At 43.1% G+C, this 18,819-nt stretch overlaps 2 protein-coding genes across 4 annotated transcripts in view; both read left to right on the top strand.

The window, feature by feature from the left end:
• Positions 1 to 836: 836 nt before the first annotated feature.
• LOC116743884 (zinc finger protein 350-like) lies at positions 837 to 16,584 on the top strand. The gene is given in 12 exon segments (XM_032612998.1): positions 837 to 851; positions 1,395 to 1,472; positions 1,474 to 1,522; positions 1,795 to 1,890; positions 4,064 to 4,860; positions 4,862 to 5,012; positions 5,015 to 5,149; positions 5,152 to 5,198; positions 5,200 to 8,926; positions 12,573 to 12,638; positions 15,852 to 16,031; positions 16,448 to 16,584. Coding segments are annotated over 9 exon segments (1,566 nt in total). The 3' UTR covers positions 5,398 to 8,926; positions 12,573 to 12,638; positions 15,852 to 16,031; positions 16,448 to 16,584.
• LOC116743788 (zinc finger protein 350-like) overlaps positions 15,896 to 18,819 on the top strand; it is a 16,120-nt gene continuing 13,196 nt past the window's right edge. For 2 of the 3 annotated variants that reach the window (XM_032612771.1, XM_032612770.1), the window contains exons 1-2: positions 15,896 to 16,031; positions 16,448 to 16,513. In XM_032612771.1, the coding sequence (XP_032468662.1) occupies positions 16,017 to 16,031; positions 16,448 to 16,513 (81 nt within the window). In that variant the 5' untranslated portion in view covers positions 15,896 to 16,016. The remainder of the gene's footprint in view (positions 16,032 to 16,447; positions 16,514 to 18,819) is intronic. The other variant, XM_032612772.1, reaches the window with a different exon arrangement.

Below are 18,819 nucleotides of genomic sequence, written 5' to 3'. Positions count from 1 at the left end.
GTTCATTATGACACTAGAGATTACACATCACATGTAATTATTCTTTGTCAAATTCTTACGTTAATTAATACTTCTGCACTTTCCTCTGACAATACAGTAGTCTTAGAGCACCTCAACTTCATTTACCGCCTTCTAATTTATGTACTGTTATTTTGTATTTTAGTTTTTTATGTATTTAAAACCTCCTAAGATATTACCATTATTGCTTACAAGACATTGTTTCTGGTTTGCCCAGTACATTGGTTTTCAAACTGAAGTGTGTGTACTCACAGGGTGTATACAAACGCTTGAGGAGGTTCCTGAGCACACACGGTTTAAAGGAAAGCAGTGCCCAGCGCCTCTCCTCCCGTATGGTCTGTTGTGTATAATTGAGCTGCCTGAGATTCTCCTGCTCCTGAGGGCTGCTGCTGGGATGGATCTTGTTTCCCTCATCTCCTTTGACAGTCACGGCACTTCAGCTTCATGGAATAAAGGAATACCCCCACCACAGTCAGAAGCTTAGGCTTTTTGGGCAGAGGAATAAAGTCTTCTGGGGCAACAATCTTCTGGGGACACTCGGCAATGCTGTGGGCATTGGGCTAAGGTGAGCGCCCAGGAGCAGCGTTAGCATCTGGGCCCAGAGGAAATGTACCCTCAGCTTGAATTTTCTCCTCAACCCACAGGTCCTGACTCCCCAGGAGCAAAAGAATCAGTAGAAGGAGGAAGAAGTTACAGGATTTGGTATCAGCATTACTGGGGACATGCTTGATTGAAGACAGAACAGAATTTAGAGCAGATCCAGAAGACACAGCGACAGAACCTCCCTGTTGCCAGCTGTTTTCAGAAAACAGAAGAAAATGATCAAGGCCCAGGTGACTTTTATTCGGTTTTATTCTTCCTTTGTTCCCTGATGGGATTGTAGAGGCCTGTAAAAAATCACTTCCATTATTCTGTAGAGTATAAATATGTGTATCTTTTGTCTGTCATTCATATATATATATATGTCAGACCTCTTTTTCTTTGTAGGAGTTAGAGAAAAATATATCCCTTCTTAGGGAAGACTCTTTTCTGGCATCTGTTTCTTCTTTATTTTACCCCCATCTAGTTTTTGTTTGCAGAGTTTTCTTTTCCCTTTCTTTTCATATATATATATGAGAATGTGACGTTTCTAGCTTAACAAGAAGATTTAACTTCTACACATTATAGAAACTTCTAATTGGATAAATGGGTGGGTGGCTGACTACACAATTAGAGAATATTTTATTAGACATTTGCTTCTTCAATAGTTTATTAAAATAAAAACCCTGCTAGATATCTCGATGCAGCCTATAAAGTGGAAATGAGCAGAAAAACTTTAACATTTCTTCCATATCGTCAAAAGGACATCACTTCATTAAACATCACTGTTATTCCAGGAAACCCTGACATTTGACGATGTGGCCGTGGACTTCACGTGGGAGGAGTGGCAGTTCCTGGCCCCTCCTCAGAAGGACCCTGTACCGGGACGTGATGCTGGAGAACTATAGCAACCTGCTATCTGTAGGTGAGGATGGCTCCCCTGGGTCCCTTAGAGGGTCCCCAATCAGTGGCCTTTCCTTTCTCAGCTTCTGAAAGCTCTGGAGTGTCTGTGATGCTCTGAAGCAATAGATTCTTAGCCCCTTGCCCAGATACGTGGGTATATTCTCCCTTCTGAGAGAAAAGCCTTTACCTTGTAGGTTGTAACATTGTTTTGTCCTCAAATGTAACACTCTGCTGTCTTCACAGATCCAAGCCCAGTTCAGTGGGTCTAAATCTGCTGTCATTTCCCACGAATAGGTTTTCAAGCCAGCAAACCAGACATACTCTCCAAGTTGGATCAAGGAGAACCATGGACGATGGAAGATGAAATCCGCTGTCGAACCATTCAGGTGAGTGAGAGACCAGCAAGGTGACAGGCGTGGAAATCACACTGCAGTTGATCAGAAAAGAGTCACAGCTGTGAGGGGGTTGGACGCTGGGTAAGCAGTGCCTCCATGCATCTCTCTCCCGATGTCAGACCTCTTTTTCTTTGTAGGAGTTTAGAGAAAAATATATCCCTTCTTAGGAAGACTCTTATCTTTTCTGGGATCTGTTTCTTCTTATTTTACCCCCATCTTGATTTTTGTTTACATAGTTTTCTTTTCCCTGTATTCTCATATCTTTTCCTTCTTCTTCGTACACTTCTACCTCGTTTTCTATGAAATTCCACCTTCCAAGGCCTCTCTCCAAAGAGAAAACTTTGAATTCCTCACTGTCTTCTGACTACTGCGCCTTCTGCTCCACGAGTAATGTTGATTTCCTTTGTCACATCCACCCCATCTTGGATGCCGGGCCCCAAAGTAGACGGGTCTTCACTGGCCTTATTCCCGCTCTGAGGTTCTCCGAAGGTTTTGTTTTCCATTTTCTCCGATGATCTTTTAACCTTCAAAGTTTTCTTCATCGTAATAAGCTAAGCTCCTTAGGGTCACTGGAGAAGACTCCCAAATTGATCTCTCCCCAGTGTGCTCCACCACAGACTTGGCTTCTATATAACTTATCTTGATGGCAGCTCTCCTGAGTTCCCAGTAACTGCAAGGACCTAAGATCATCTTCCCTCCCAGGAAACCCTAGAAGTTTAGGTTTTGCCTTACTCCTGTGCATCCTGGCCATTCAGGCATTACCTCAAATGTCCCCACCTGCAGAGCTCTTTTCTGTTAAGGGGTCTGCTGTTCATGATGAATTTTTTAACTAGGAAGTTATTTTAACATCCAACATTCTCAGTTCCAGCCTCAACCAGACCATAACTCTTGGCTACTTCGAATTAATTCCTTTGTGTATTTACTGATTTTGAACTTTCTTCTCGTTCACTGTAGACCTTACCATTGTATTCACTTCCTGAAAGCTTTCATTTCTTTCCCCTCATCTTCTGAAAACATTAAGTCCCAGGTAGGGACTTCCCTGGCAGCCCACTGGTTAAGGACTCCACGCTTCTACTGCAGGGCGCGTGGGTTCAACCCCTGTTCGGGGAGCTAAGATCCCATGTGCCATGTGGCACAGCCAAAAAAAAAAAGTCCTAGATAACCATGTTACCTGTCACATGACACAAAAATTCTTCTTTTAGTGATCACCATGACATATCATCTTGTTCACACGGAGATTTCCATCTTCTTTCCTAAACCTCCCAATCTGTTCCATACACGTGATTGCTTCCTTGATTCATTCCTCTATGAATTATTTTTTTGATAGTCTAGTGTAAGCTGGAAGGTAACAGCAGTTGAAAAAACAAATAGGCCAAGAGCTTTCATTCTAAGAGGACGAGACATCAATTTAATAGAAATTTAAAATAAATAATACGTCTAGGGGTGAAAAGTGCCATGATGGAATTAAGTTGCATAATGGATCTCTCTGAGGTGCGCCTTGTAAGTTAAATGTGATTGGAGTTCTCTACTGCATCACTTTCTTTTCTTTTTTTTTTTTTTCTTTTTGTCTTCTAGTTTTTTCTTTTTCTGCTGTGTCATATTCTTCATTCCCCTCATGCAGACCAGAACAATGGATCCTTGGGGAGGCCTGTCTTCCTCCAGAATGAGCCCTGGTTTCCTCCACCTCTCTTCCTCTCCATTTTTCCTTCCCGCCAGGTTTTCCAACCTGCAGCTGTTTTCCTTGTGTCTATCTCTGCCCTGTAAAGTGGTTTTACCCACCTACAGTATAGGCTCCTTGAACACAAGGAGTATGTTTGCGAATCTCCAACACTAGCACCATTCCTGGTACACAGAGGTGATCAGTAAGAATCTGTGGAATGAATGAGTCCATCCCTCCCCAGTTTGGATGAGGTGGCCCTGCAACCTGTGGTCTCCTGCTCACAGGAGATTGCTCGTATTTTACAGTATTTAGAAAGTAACCAAATCTGTATTTATTCATTATGACCGTTTTTTTCCAATGTATAAAGAACATTAAACATGGAGTTTTATTAACATTCATACCATAGGGTCATCACTAAAAAGACACCTCACATCAAAGTATTTTTAAAAATACCTTTATTCCAAATCTGAAAGATGGAGGAATTCATTCTTCTTCTCTTTCCTAGAAGTCTGGAAAGTTGATGATCACCTGCTGGAGCACTTACAAAATGAGAGCATGGAGAAGAGACTAGAACAATGGCATGAGCAGAACCCACTGGAATATTCTGTTCATCGGAGCAGAGCTCATTTTCTGTTCAGGCAAAATCATGGTATGTTTGACTTACATGGAAGAAGTATGAAATCAAATTTAACTTTACTTTCCAAGAGCAGGAGCTATGAAATAAAGAGCCCTGCTGAGTTTACTGGAGAAGTCAGATCCTGTCTCCATGCTGACAATGAACAGTTTCATACTGAAATTAAATTCCCCAAAAGCCAAAAACTCATCAGCACTAAGTCCCAATTCATCAAGCATCAGAAGACTCAAAAAATAAAGAAATCTCATGTATGTGGTGAATGTGGGAAAGCTTTCATCAAAAAGTCTTGGCTCACTGATCACCAGAATCTTCATACAGGAGAGAAGCCCCATCGATGTAATCTATGTGGGAAAGCCTTCTTCAGAAAGTTCAAGCTCACTGAACATCAGAGAACGCATACAGGAGAGAAACCTTATGAATGCGCTGAATGTGGCAAAGCCTTCCTCAAGAAATCAGGGCTCAGTGTCCATCAGAAAACCCATACCGGGGAGAAACCATTTATATGCAGTGAATGCGGAAAGGGCTTCATCCAGAAGGGAAATCTTATGGTGCATCAACGGATTCACACAGGCGAGAAACCTTATATATGCAATGAATGTGGAAAAGGCTTCAGCCAAAAGACGTGCCTCACAGCACACCAGAGATTTCACACAGGAACGACTCCCTTTGTGTTGCGGGGAATGTGGAAAAACCCTTTCCCAGAAGACAGGTCTCATTAAACACCAAAGGACTCACACAGGAGAGAAACCTTTGAATGCAGCGATTGTGGGAAAGGCTTTATCGAGAAGCCGCAAGCTCGTTATCCATCAGAGAATCCATACAGGGAGAAACCCTATAGATGTAGTGAATGTGGGAAATCATTCAGAGGGAAGTCAGTCCTCAATAAACATCAGAAAACTCACTCAGTCAAGGTGGAAAATCCTCCCTCAGAGGGTCACAGGTCCTCACAGAGCAGTGTTGTCCCCAAGAGAAAAACCTGAATACAGTGACAATGCAAGTACCTTCTGTGGTCCCCTCAGACATCAGTCAACATCAGTGGGCTCCTAGAAAACAGGAATGTAGTCATAGTGGGACAGCCTGTGGCCAGATGTGCACCCGCAGGAGAAAGCAGAGGGTTGGCACAGGAGAGAACCCTTATGAATGCAGTGAATGTGGTTGTGCCTTCAGTGGTCAATTATATTTTATTTTATGTCACAGAAAACCAGTAGAGAAAAAATTAAGACATTCAGGAAAAGGGTTGAGTGAAATTTCTTGTTCATATGGTGGCTTGAAAAGTATACACTGAGAGAAACTGTATAAATGCTGAGACTGGGAGCACGTGAACCTACTCATCCAATTACGTATATGCCTTGATACAGAGGCATAATCTGATGTTAACCCGAACACACAAACGTCAGTTGCTCTGTTGTGTCAGTAAATAAATGAAGGAAGCCTGTGTTCAACTAAGTGGAGGAAATAAGGAGGTGAATTTTTAAACAATAATTTGTTTCTGGAAGTTTGCTATGGAGGAAAAAATCACAGGAGGGCTAATATTGGATTCGTGGATATGGGACGTGTATATATCAATTCAGTTTCCCCAGGCCAAGGTGAATAATGAATCTGAAACTGGGATGTCTTCCTTAAACTTGCAGAAGTTTATATTATGCAGAGGGACTAATGAAACAACAGCCTTAGACTGAGTCAGTTTGGTCTTTCACAGAGTATTTGTCAAATACGTCCTTGGTATATGGTTCTGTTCCAAAAGCTGAGGGTATTGTGGTGATCAGAATAGAGAAAGCTCATGGTCCCCTAGAGAGACCATTGAGGTAGTCGGATTATCTTTAAGTGGCATCTCTACACTCAAGCTAATTTAGTGAGAGGATGTAAGTATCCATAGTAAGTGAAATGGACCTGGAGTAATTGGCTCAAGGGAATATGACAATTTGTTGTTGAAGGAGCATATCATTTGGGGGTTGGGGAAGGAGTTAATAATGGTATTTAAGCACCATAGAACACAATAAGTTTTTTTTTTTTTTTTTTTTACAAATAAGTTTTTTTAAAATTTTTTTATTGAAGTATAGTTGATGTACAATGTTAATTTCTGCTGTACAGCAAAGTGACTCAGTTATATGTATGTATATATATTTTTTCATATTTTTTTCATTATGGTTTATCTATCTCCCTCATTCCTTCCGGCTGTCCTCAAAGTGGGGTCTTTGCTTTCTCCTTTATCCAGATTTCTCTCCCATGATCCCATGAGGATATAAGATCCCAATTACAAACAGTCCTACTCATAAAAGACATGGAAATTTGCCGTGCTGTGGCCCACTCAGAATTCAACCATTAATGCAATTCCTGAGTCACACCCAGAACCTCTGGGGCTGGAGTCCCGGACTCTGCATTTTTAACAAGGGCCTGATGCACACCTAATTTTGAACATATTTGTCCTAAATCCTGGGCTACGGTCCCCATCACCACCCTCACATTATAATGGGATGGATTCAGGACAGAGAGTCTCCAGCAAAGAATCAGTCACGAGGGCTCCAGCAACCTGACCCTCAGCTCCCCTCCACTTCCTGTCCTGTGACTCTCCACTTCCAGCCAAGGCATGGTCAGGCGGGCTCACTCCTGGAACTGATCAGTTGGGGCCTGGGACGGGCTGGCTGGGCTGCCCTGAGCTCTGAGGGCCACGTGCTGAACTTACCTTTCAGAACTTGGCATCCCCAGGTAAAGGAGGCCCAGTACATGCCTAAGCCTGCTTCCACACCCAGGATCCTTATGATTTCAATAAAGATCATCCTTCACCTCAAACAGTGGTTAGGAGTGGGCAATGAAGTCATACTGCCTGATTTTTTAAAAATAAATTTATTTATTTATTTTTGACTGCACTGGGTCTTTGTTGCTGTGCCCGGGCTTTCTCTAGTTGCGGAGATCGGGGCTACTCTTCGTTGCGGTGTGTGAGCTTCTCATTGCAGTGGCTTCTCTTGTTGCAGGGCACAGGCTTCAGGCGTGCGGGCTCAGTAGTTGTGGCTCCAGGCTCTAGAGCGCAGGCTCAGTAGTTGTGGTGCACAGGCTTCATTGCTCCGTGGCATGTGGGATATTCCCGGCCCAGGACTTGAACCTGTGTTCCCTGCATTGGCAGGCGGATTCTTAACCACTGCACCACCAGGGAAGTCCCATACTGCCTGATTTGAATCCTGCCGTGCCAGCCGTGAGCTGTGTTCCTCTGAGCAAGTTACTCAACTCACCTCAGTTTATCTTTAATATCTGCCTGGTAGGTTTATTGTGAGAAGTAGATGTAGTTAAAATAGTGCCTGCAAATGCGATGAATAACAGTATTATCATTAGTCCTAGTGAGGGAGGACTTTCCTTTCTTTCCTCTTATCTTCTGGGTCCCTCTTTCATTCTTCATCATCTTCAACAATCACTTCTTCAGTGAAGCTTTCCCTCACTTGGCCAGGTTCCCCAATTTCTGGCCCTCCATAGAACTATGTTCCTCTCCTTATAAGCCCTTTATAGACTTGCAGTTTTATTTTTCCTGGATTTAGATGTGTATTCCCCATCAAGATTGGATTGAAATTGTTTGAATAGGTCACAGAGTCATGTGGTTCAAAACTTAAAACTATATAAAAGGTGCATTATGAGTCTCACTTTTACCCTGTTCTCAGTTTGTTTTCCCTTGACCTTCTGGCTCCCACAGGTAAGTTTATTGTGTCTCCCTCCAGTGTGTGTGTGTGTGTGTGTGTGTTTGGCAGTACAAGCAAGTAGATACTACTTTTTGTCCCTTTTCTTTTCAAAAAGCAGCACATATATACATTCTCTTGCACCTTTGCTGTATTTAATTTTCACTGAGCAGCATAGAACCTTGACGAAGAGAATACTGTATCTTGCAAGCCAAATTCAGTTATTCATTTAATAGTCCGTTATTGAAAACTTCTGTTCAACTTTTTGTTCTGAGCACTGTGGATACAAAAATATTACAGAGTTTCTGTCTGAGGAACTCATAGTACATTTTGGAGGGCAGTCAAATTAGCATATTATGATGGTCTAGAAAGATAAATGATCTTCAGTAATCCCTTGTATAGACATGTTTTCTCTATTGGATGCCTTTTTATACTTCCTATTGTTAGCACCACGATACAGCTGCAATTTTATATTTAATAAATGTATTATTGTTTTTGAGACTGACCTGGAAGGTGTCCAAGAATGCTATCCGAAGAAGTGACATCTAAGATGACTCATGAAAGAACAGCCATAGTAAATAATATTCTCTCATTGCTTCCTGTGTGCCAAAGACTTCAATGGAGGGAAAGTATTTGCAAATTCCTGGTAGCATATGAGACCACAGGGCATTGGGAAGTGGAAGGCAGGGTGTAATGGAAGATGATAATGGAGAATCCGTTTGATGTTTGCTTGTATACAGTCTTAAAAGAATTCTCTTGAGATCTTGCTTTAGTCTGTAATCAGTATACTAATTCAGAGCTTCATGGAGGGTATGGTAATAAACATGGTGTGGTACGGAAAAAAAGGAGGTGGCTGGAGAGACACCTTCTTAGAAGGGACCAGTGCGGTGGCAAATTCAGTAGTAATTCAGATAAATGGACTAAAGCAATGAGGGCGAGTACAGGGAGTGATTCAGAAGTTATTTCCGTGACAGCATAACAGGAATTGGTGGCCAGTGTGACAACGACATATAAGTTTTGTTTTGGCTTCGTCCTCTGACCTTTTCACAGCAACCTCCAGTAACCTACAATCCAGGTAACATCTCTATTCTTAATTTATTGTGTAATAGTGACTGCTAGATGAGAAACAGAATAAGGGAAAATTCAGTCTGGAAGGGAGAAGGACTTCCATTTTAGAGTTGTGTAGTTTGAGGAGCTGTGAGACTGGAGCAGGCAGTATGTTTTGATGCTGTGTTAATAAAATCTTTTGAGTTTAGTGGTTACTTAGTGAAGAGTCCATCTCCAAGCCCAAACCCCAAATATAATCGAAATTGTAAGTTTTACTTAATCCATTCAAAAATTTGAAATGCATATATTTATTAATGTTTGCCATGTGAGGATCATATTATAAATACTGTTCATCCTTTTGAAGTCACTTAAAAAATACTGGTAATTCTATAATTGGCTTTTTAATGGCTATAAACCGTTCTGTTGAAGGAATGTGTTTAATTTACCAAACTATTCACCTGCTGATTGTATATTCAAGTTATTCCTAGTTTTTAAAAAAATTTACCAGAATTTCCGTGGTTAAAGTTTTTAACAAAGATTCTTAGCATTGGAATTTCTACATCAACGAGAATGAAATATTTAAATTATATAGATAAGTCTAATAAATTGCCCTCTAGAAAGAATATATAGATAATATCCTCTACTACTCCTTTTTTTTTTTTTTTTTTTTTTTTTGCAGTACGCGGGCCTCTCACTGCTGTGGCCTCTCCCGTTGCGGAGCACAGGCTCCAGACGCGCAGGGGCAGCGGCCATGGCTCACGGGCCCAGCCGCTCCGTGGCATGTGGGATCTTCCCGGACCGGGGCACGAACCCATGTCCCCTGCATCGGCAGGCGGACTCGCAACCACTGCGCCACCAGGAAAGCCCTCTACTACTCCTTTGCCTGCATAAAATAGTGGCTAATATTTCTTAAGTGTGTTTTATTTTATTTGGGAATGATGCCAAACAATATAACAGCACAGCTCACCATTTAATTACTCTGAAATGCCCTTCGTTTTTTAAGGAAACATTTGCATACATTTGAAGCCTCATCCCTCACCCTTCCCTACCAGAGGCAGCCACATTCCCAGGCCCCTATGGGCATCGGTGTTCACAGAGCCCCGCTCTCAGCATCGGCCCCGCCCCTTCAACAGGTCTCAGACCAGCCGTACTCATTCCCATCCCCGCTTTAACTGTTTCCCAAATTTCACCAGCACTCGAAGTTTCCGTGTTTTGTCCATGACCTGACCGCCGCCTTTAACAACGTGTCTCAACTCCTACAAACTTCGTTGACAGTCCCAAGTTTCCTCCTAACACTAGCTCCCCGGGTCTCTGCCGAACGGAACTGCACTTCCTGTAAGATGGCCGCCCCCTTGGTGCTCCTCCATCGTGGCTCACGGGCGCCGCCATCTCTCTCGTTTTGCCCAAAAGACAAAATAGAATCCAGCTCGCGCCGCCACGGCCTTGGATAGGACCCAGCCTCTCAAAAATTATTCAGCCTAGTGCTTCTGACCGACAACGAGGAGGGAAGGGAAGGAGGTGTCCAAAAGTGATTTCAATTCTTCCCTCTCTGAGCCGTAGCCTCCATCATGACCGTTTCCTCCCCGATCGCTGAGATGGGCGTGGCCACGTTACGTCATAGAGCTGGTTGTGGGGCCCGAATTCCAACACGCCGAAAGGCTCTGAGGTCGGGCAGGGCCGGAGGCGTCCCTAGCGACAGCCATCGAGGGGACCTGGGCGCGACAGCGGAGGAGTGGGAATCATTTTGGAAGTGAATTCAGTTTTTGGCAGCTGGCGGGAACCTTGAGAATCTCAGCAGCAGGTGGGTCGGGGTCTGCACGTGGGTCCGGAGTGAGGGGCCTGTGAGGCCAGTGAAAGGCCTGGGGGTGTCTTTAGGCTCAGTCATTGGGGAAGCTTCGCTTCAGTAATAGGCCCTTTGGCGGTCAGTGTTATTAAATGTATGAAGAGAGAAACGACCGAGGCTCTGACTGAGGGCTTTTGTCGATGTGGGTATTTTGAAACCCAGCCCTCCTAAAATTTGTGTTCCCCCGCTGACTTTATATTTAACCTCTCTATCCCAAACTTTATTCTTTTTTTGTCTCACCCTTGTTCCCCTCAGGATTGAGGAGTATCAAAGAAAGGGGGAGATTGAAACTGAGCAGGACCCTGAAGTACCTCTTGGGTACAAAAGCCTTTCTGTGTCACCCCATTTCTAGCTTGTAGAAAAAGGCTTTGGTCTCTTGGGGTATCCCTGAGTTCCAAAGATCAGACTAATTAGGGAAGTGAGGCAATATAGAAACAGGAAAAAGCAGACAAGAAACAATAGTTCACAGAGTCCTAGTTCCTCCTCAAAGGATGTGCATAACGATCTAATGCATACCTTTAAGTTGTTCTGCAGAAACTAAGACACCTTCCAGGGTGGAGGGTGGTGACTACTTGCTGAGCATAAGCATGTAGGCCTCAGACTGGGTGGAACCAGAAAGTTGATTAAGGTTCCTGAAACACTCTGTTACCTCACCAACAACCAATCGGAAGAAAGTCATCCCTCACCATAGATGTTGCCTTTAACAACCCTCCCCTGGTGCCCTGAGGGCTTCCCTGGCGGCGCAGTGGTTGAGAGTCCGCCTGCCGATGCAGGGGACACGAGTTTCGTGCCCCGGTCTAGGAAGATCCCACATGCCGCGGTGTGGCTGGGCCCGTGAGCCATGGCTGCTGAGCCTGTGCTCCGCAAAGGGAGAGGCCGCAAGAGTGAGAGGCCCGCGTACCGCAAAAAAAAAAAAACCCTTCCCTGAAAGCCATCAGGCAGTTGAGTCTCCTTGCTGGGCCCTGTAGTAAACGCTAGACTTTCCTTCACACCAACGCGGTGTCAGTAAATTGGCTTTGGCCGCTCAGCCGCTCAGCGGGTGAGCCGACCCAAGTTTGGTTTGGTAGCAACTTCTGCTCATGAAGCTCAGTGATTAAGATCTGGAGTGGTAGGTGTAGATCAGTGAATTCGATGTCTCATGCAGGTCTGCGATTCACTGTGGGGCTCAGACGTGGAGAAGCCTGGGATGGGGGGACGGGTGCTAATGAATGGGGGTTTCTGGTTCAGATTTCGGATTTAACTTGGAGTCATTTTTTGTTGTTGTTGTTTTGTGGGGGAGGCTAGTGTATGTGGAGGGGCATGAGGCTGGCGCTTTGGAGACCCAGGGTCCCTGGAGGGTAGGTAGGTTGAGGTTCAGATGGCGATTCCGGGGCACAGACTTGATGATAGATTCATTCAGCTGATCCAAATCCAGTTCGCTCCTTCAAGTCCATACCTTCATCAAGGCGCTAATTAAAAATTCTCTTGTCAGGCTTCCCTGGTGGCGCGGTGGTTGAGGGTACGCCTGCCGATGCAGGGGACGCAGGTTCATGTCCTGGTCCGGGAAGATCCCACATGCCGCGGAGCGGCTGGGCCCGTGAGCCATGGCCGCTGAACCTGCGCGTCTAGAGCCTGTGCTCCGCAACGGGAGAGGCCACAACAGTGCGAGGCCTGCGTACCGCAAAAAAAAAAAAAAACCCAACTCTTTTGTCTTGCCACATAAACACTCTTGTCATTGTCTTCCCAACCAAAAATGTAGTTAGATATGATCTAGTGATGTGTTATAAAAGATACGTTTTATTATTCTTGCCTCCAACTTTACTCCACAGTTTTCTTGGATATTTCCTTTCAGGTTCATGCTACACAAGTGAAAACATCTCTGTTACCCGAAACGCTGATCTCCAGTGCAAACCATTGTGTATGTTTAATATTTTTTTGTTACCTTTGCATTTGGAATGACCTGTATAACAGATATAATTTGGTTTTATCACTTCATTTCTAATTATAAACACTTCCATAGTATAAAAGGATTACAGATTTTCTTAATGGCTGCAGTAGTGTCACATCAGGTGGGTGAACCAGTGACGAGTTTACTAGAGTCCCATTAAATGTACGTATACATTAATTTGAATAGGCTTGACATATATCTATACTTTTCTGCAACATGTTATGATTCTATGCTTATCCAGGTTCTCTCACCCACCCATAGGATTTGTTGCCATTTACCACTGAATAATTCAGGGTGTTCATTTATATTGCCTTTTTAGTTTGAAGGATTTTCTTGGGTTTTTTTCCTGGATGTGCAGGGTTTTGTGTAAGGTCGGATCTTAACAAACGGCACCACGAAACAGAGGAAAGCTTCAAGTGAGCTTTATTGGGTAGCGCTCCCGGGCGAGGTTCACTGGTCCGAGAGAAAGGGGCCAGAGAAGTCGCACCTGGGCGAGGGTTGGGCAAGACTTTATAGGGGAAGGAGGGAAAGGGGTGTGGTGAATCTGGGAGGGCGCAGGGTGTTCCTTATTTGGTGGTCTTTACGGGTATCCTGGGGGACCGTTAGTCCCGCCCCTCGAAAGGCGGGAAGGCTGGGCTGGGTTCAAAGTCCCCAGGTCAGTTCCTGGAACTAGGTGGTCCGGAATGTCTCCAGGGCACTTTCTGGAACTGGGTGGTCCGGAGAATTTCGGTCAGATGCAACCTGTGAATCTGATTGTGTTCCCCTGCTTCGGGCCAGTTGGCCTTACATTTTGTTTCTATTTTGATTAATGTGTTGAATTTCTCCTTACTGTTGATTTCTAGTTATGTTGCATTGTGGTCAAGGAATAAGCCTCTTTGATATTGACTTGTGAAACTTATGAAAATTTCTTTCTATGGCCTACTTTGCTCTGTAAAGCTTTATTTTTTTTATATTTACACATAGGTGTATTTCTGGAACGGCAGGTGGCCCTTCTAGGGAACACAAGTGATTCCATAAAGTGAATGGGTGCAATGCCAAGAAATCATCAGCAAGGACATGAGGGCTCATGGACAAGGAGTCATGAAATTGGGATGTGGCCAAGATGTTGCATTCATGTTCTCCTCCCCCATGAAGTTTTATAGCTATAGTTTTATAGTCCTAGATAGTCCTATAGTTTTATACCGTTTCTCTTGTGCAGATCTCTAGTCCTGGTGCCTAAAGTGATTCTAGGCTGGAGACTCAGAGGTCAAAGAACAGTTGCAGTAGGGGCAGGGCGGTGTCGGTGTGTTTGGGGGTTTAGAAAAGCTACCGGGAAATTATCTTAGAAAAATTTGTGGCCAGAAGGAATGGAAACAAAAACTCACGGTAATCCCACTGAATCAATGACCTTATAATGTGAGCCTTTCTGACTCCTTGTCTCTCTGATTTGCTGCCTTGGAGTGAGTATTGGAACTTGCTCCTTTTCCATTTCTCTGTTTGTGGAAGAAGGTTGCTGTCTGTGTGTATGCATTGAGTGTTCTAAGAGCTGTTTCAGAAGTCCAGTTTATGCATTGTGGTTATGTGCTACCTTCTGGTGTGATATGAAACTGTCTGAAAAGTAGTAAACTTTGCAGGCAGTTCTACAGAGAACTAAACTTTTAGAGGTTGTCTGGTTAAGAAGGTACAATGGTTAAGGTGATGAGCTTTGGAGAGAAAAGGCCTGGGCTTGAATTCTAGCCCTGCCTCTTAGAAAGTATGTGACTCTGGACAAGATACTTATCTCTGGGTTTTAAGCCTTGACTTCCTTCATTCTAGTGATTTGATACTTCTAGATTGGTGGTGAGGATTAAATAAGAAAGTGCTTAGGGTTTGCTTAACACATTACTCTTCATAATGTTTGCTCTGCCTTGAGGTCTAGATGTTGTGGGGTTTTATTTTATTTTTAAATTTTTTATTTTATTTTTTTGTGGTACGTGGGCCTCTCACTGTTGTGGCGGCTCCCGTTGCAGAGCACAGGCTCCGGACGCACAGGCTCAGGGGCCATGGCTCACGGGCCTAGCCACTCCGCGGCATGTGGGATCTTCCCGGACCGGGACACGAACCCGTGTCCCCTGCATCGGCAGGCGGGCTCTCAATCACTGCGCCACCAGGGAAGCCCTATGTTGTGGTTTTTTAAACAAAAGAAAACTCTTAAGTATTGGGATTTGATGTTAGTGGATGCCTATATTATATATATTTATTTATTTATTTTGGCTGTGATGGGTCTTTGTTGCTGCGTGAGGGCTTTCTCTAGTTGCGGTGAGTGAGGGCTACTCTTCGTTGCGGTGCGCGAGCTTCTCATTGCGGTGGCTCTTGTTGTTGCGAAGCACAGGCTCTAGTCATGTGGGCTCAGTAGTTGTAGCTCATGGGCTGTAGAGCACAGGCTCAGTAGTTGTGGCGCATGGGCTTCGTTGCTCCACGGCATGTGGGATCTTTCCAGACCAGGGCTTGAACCCATGTCCCCTGTGTTGGCAGGCGGATTCTTAACCACTGCGCCACCAGGGAAGCCCCATATTAGTTTTCTGTTAGTTCTGTGATAAAGTAACATAAATTAGTGGCTTAAACAACACAAGCCTATTACCTTACAGTTCTATAGGTTAGAAGTTCAACATGGATCTTACGGGGCTAAAATCAAGGTCTCAGCAGGAGTGTGTTATTTTCTAGAGGCTCTAGGGGGAGAATCTGTTTGTGTTTTCCAGCTTCTAGAGCTGCCCACACTCCTTGGCTCCTGTTTCCCTTTCCCCCCCATCTCCAAAGCCAACAATGGTGTGTAGAGTTCTTGTCACATCACATCTCTCTCTGGTCTCTTCTGCTTTCTTCCATGTATAAGGATCCTTGTGATTACATTGGGCCTACCTGAATAATCCAGGAAATCTATTTTTAGGTCATCTGATTAGCAACTGTAATTTCATTAGCAGCCTCAATTCCCCTTTGCCTTGTGATGTAACATATTCACAGCTCCCAGGGATTAGAACGTAGATATCTTTGTGAGGGCCATGATTCCGCCTACTGCAGCACCTTTACTGCAGGATGCCACCGCAATAAATAAATAAATTTATTAAAAAAAAACTAATATAGGCGTCCTCTAACATCAAATCCCAACCGACAGGGTGTATGGCTGAGGGGAATGCACAAATTAAAGCGAATTTTCTTTTGAGTCCTTAGAATCAAGTGAAGTAAGGAGAAGGAAGTTCCAGACCCAGGAAAGCATCACTTCTGGGGATGCCATTAATTTGAGATGTGAGAACTATGACCAGAATTTGAGTGACAATCTAGAAAAGTAAAAAAAGAAGAATCCCAGTTCCAGTCATTTTCTAAGAACAGAAGAAAATGACCAAGGTCCAGGTGAGTTTTACATATTTATTTATTCCCTCCTTTTCTGTTGTATTTGTAGAGGCTTATAAAAATTGACTTGATTAATTGGAAAATGACACATTGATAAGAGCCTGAATCTGAAGACAAATAAATATCAACCATAATGTTGATGTCACGGTAAACTAGGAATGGTGGGAATGCAGGTCAGAGATTCTGCTCAGAATTTTGAAGTCAGAATATTAATAAAAAACTGTAAGACCTGAGGGGTTATTTATGTTGAGCTACCAGATTATCTCCAATAATTTTGGTAGCCAGTGCCAGCAAGGGAAACACAAAACATTACATGATTCATGTTTTTGTACAGAGAAAGTAGATCATTTCCTCAGAAAAGTAAGTATTTCCTGGTACTGAAGTTTTAATAAATTTCTTGATGACTTTTCCTGCAGGGCACAGTGGCCTCAACGGCAGCCTTCTGGTATATGCAAGAAGAGGTTCCCATTTCTCTGTTTCATGTGTGTGTGTGTTTTTACACTTTCTTATGGGGGCATAACATACATATAGTAAAGTGAATTTTTACACAGTTGTACACCTGTGGTTGTTTCTTATAGGGTTCCTTCAATACCCTTCTGGTATTCTGGCTTTCTTCAGATATAAAAATCTAGATTTATCTAGACAAATGGATGGTTTAAGTGGTCTCTCAAGCCATTTTTGCTGAATTGGATTCCAGGTACAGACCTACCAGCAGAGTTTAAAATCACATTCTCTGCTAAAGACTTGGGATGTAGGGATCCATGATGTTGTCTTTGTCACTGCATCGCAGCCTTAGAAATGTAGTATTCTTCCCGAATTATTCATTGTCAGTTTTTATCTACCTCCTTGTATTAGTTTCCTGTGGGTGCCATAATACATTACCACAAAGTAGGAGGCTAGAACGACAGAAGTGTATGTCCTCACAGTTCTGGAGCCCAGAAGTCTGAAATCAGGTTGTCAGTGAGGCTGTGCTCCCTCCAGACCTCCTGTCCCTTGCCTCGTCCAGCTTTTGGTGGCTGTCTGCATTCTGTGGCTTGTGGCCTTATCGTTCCAATCTCTGTCTCTGTCTTCACGTTACCTCCCCCTCTTCTGTTTGTCTGTCTCCTTCTGTCTGTCTCTTATAAAAACACTTGTCATTGGGTTTAGGGCCCACCCAGACTATCTGGGACTGTCTTCTCATTTTAAGATCCTTAATTACTATATCTGCAACGACCCTTTATCCAGACAAGGTAAAATTTACAGGTTGGGGATTAGGAAGTAGACATATCTTTTAGGAGGCCACCATCCAACCTGCTACCTTCCACTTTCATCATCTTTTGTTGTTATCAAATGAGTCATATACAAATCATTTGTTTGTGAAATATACAGAAACAATATGGAAATAAATAGAGCAAAAAAAGAAAGTGGCCCTGTCAAACCCTTCTCTACTCATCACTTAGGAGAGAAATAATTCTGTTTTTATTAACGCTTATATGCACGTAGATATACATACATTATGTACACTTAGGTGCATATATGCATATTTTTTGTGAAAATATTTTTGCATTACTGAGATCATAATAAACACATTACTTGCTTTATTCCTATAGCAACCTGTCCTGGAGAACGTTCCATTCAAGTATTTATGTATCTATTTCATTGCATTTAGGTTTGCATGATATTTTCTAGCATGTATATGCCTTAATTTATGTACTCTGTTTATATAAAGGTACTTTTTTTTTTTTTGGCCCGCCGTGCAGCATGTGGGATCTTCATTCCCTGCAGTGGAAGCATGGAGTCTTAACCACTGGATTGCCAGGGAAGTCCCTAAAAGTACATTTTAGCCATAAAATTTCTTCACAATACACACTCTGAATATGTGTGAAATTTTTTTTAGGTTAGATTCCTAAAAGGGAAATCTATGAGTCAAATGGTAACTGGACTTAAATTTTTCATGGTTGCTACAAAATTGCCCTTTTTTAAAGTCTTCAGCACTTCCTCTCAGAGTTTAGGAAAGTTTCTATTTTTCCCACATTCTTGCTATTATTTAATATTGTATCCGTTTTTTAATCTTACAAATCTGAAATATAAAAGCTATATAAGTTTTTGAAGGTTGTAGAGCCTAGTGTTTAGTTTTTTTTAATTAATTAATTTTATTTTGTTATTTTATTTTATTTATTTATTGTTTCTGGCTGTGTTGGGTCTTCATTGCTGCACGTGGGCTTTTCTCTGGTTGCGGCGAGCGGGGGCTACTCTTCGTTGTGGTTCGTGTGCTTCTCATTGTGGTGGCTTCTCATTGCGGAGCACGGGCTCTAGGCGCATGGACTTCACTAGTTGTGGCACGTGGGCTCAGTAGTTGTGACTTGTGGGCTCTAGAGCACAGGCTCAGTAGTTGTGGTGCATGGGCTTAACTGCTTCATGGCAATGTGGGATCTTCCCGGACCAGGGCTTGAACCCGTGTCCCCTGCACTGGCAGGCGGATTCTTAATGACTGCGCCACCACGTGAAGCCCCTAGTGTTTAGTTTAAGAGCACAAATTCTGTGGTCAGATTCACTCATTCATATCTTGCCTTGGTCTATAATTACCTGCTTGATCTTATTCTGTTTATTTAACCTCTCTGCAGTCCTTTCTTCATCTGAAAAATGGGAATTGTAATAGAATTTACATAAAAGGATTATTCTGAAGATTAAATAGGTTAATATATATCAGAGTTTTTCAACCTCAGCACTATTGACTTTTTTTGCGGAACAACAAATTCTTTGTTGAGGGGATACCACAGGATTATAGAATATTTAGCAGTTTCCCTGG

The sequence above is a fragment of the Phocoena sinus genome, chromosome 19 (assembly GCF_008692025.1).
Source record: "Phocoena sinus isolate mPhoSin1 chromosome 19, mPhoSin1.pri, whole genome shotgun sequence".
NCBI lineage: Eukaryota > Metazoa > Chordata > Mammalia > Artiodactyla > Phocoenidae > Phocoena > Phocoena sinus.
This window is presented reverse-complemented; position numbering and strand designations above follow the sequence as displayed.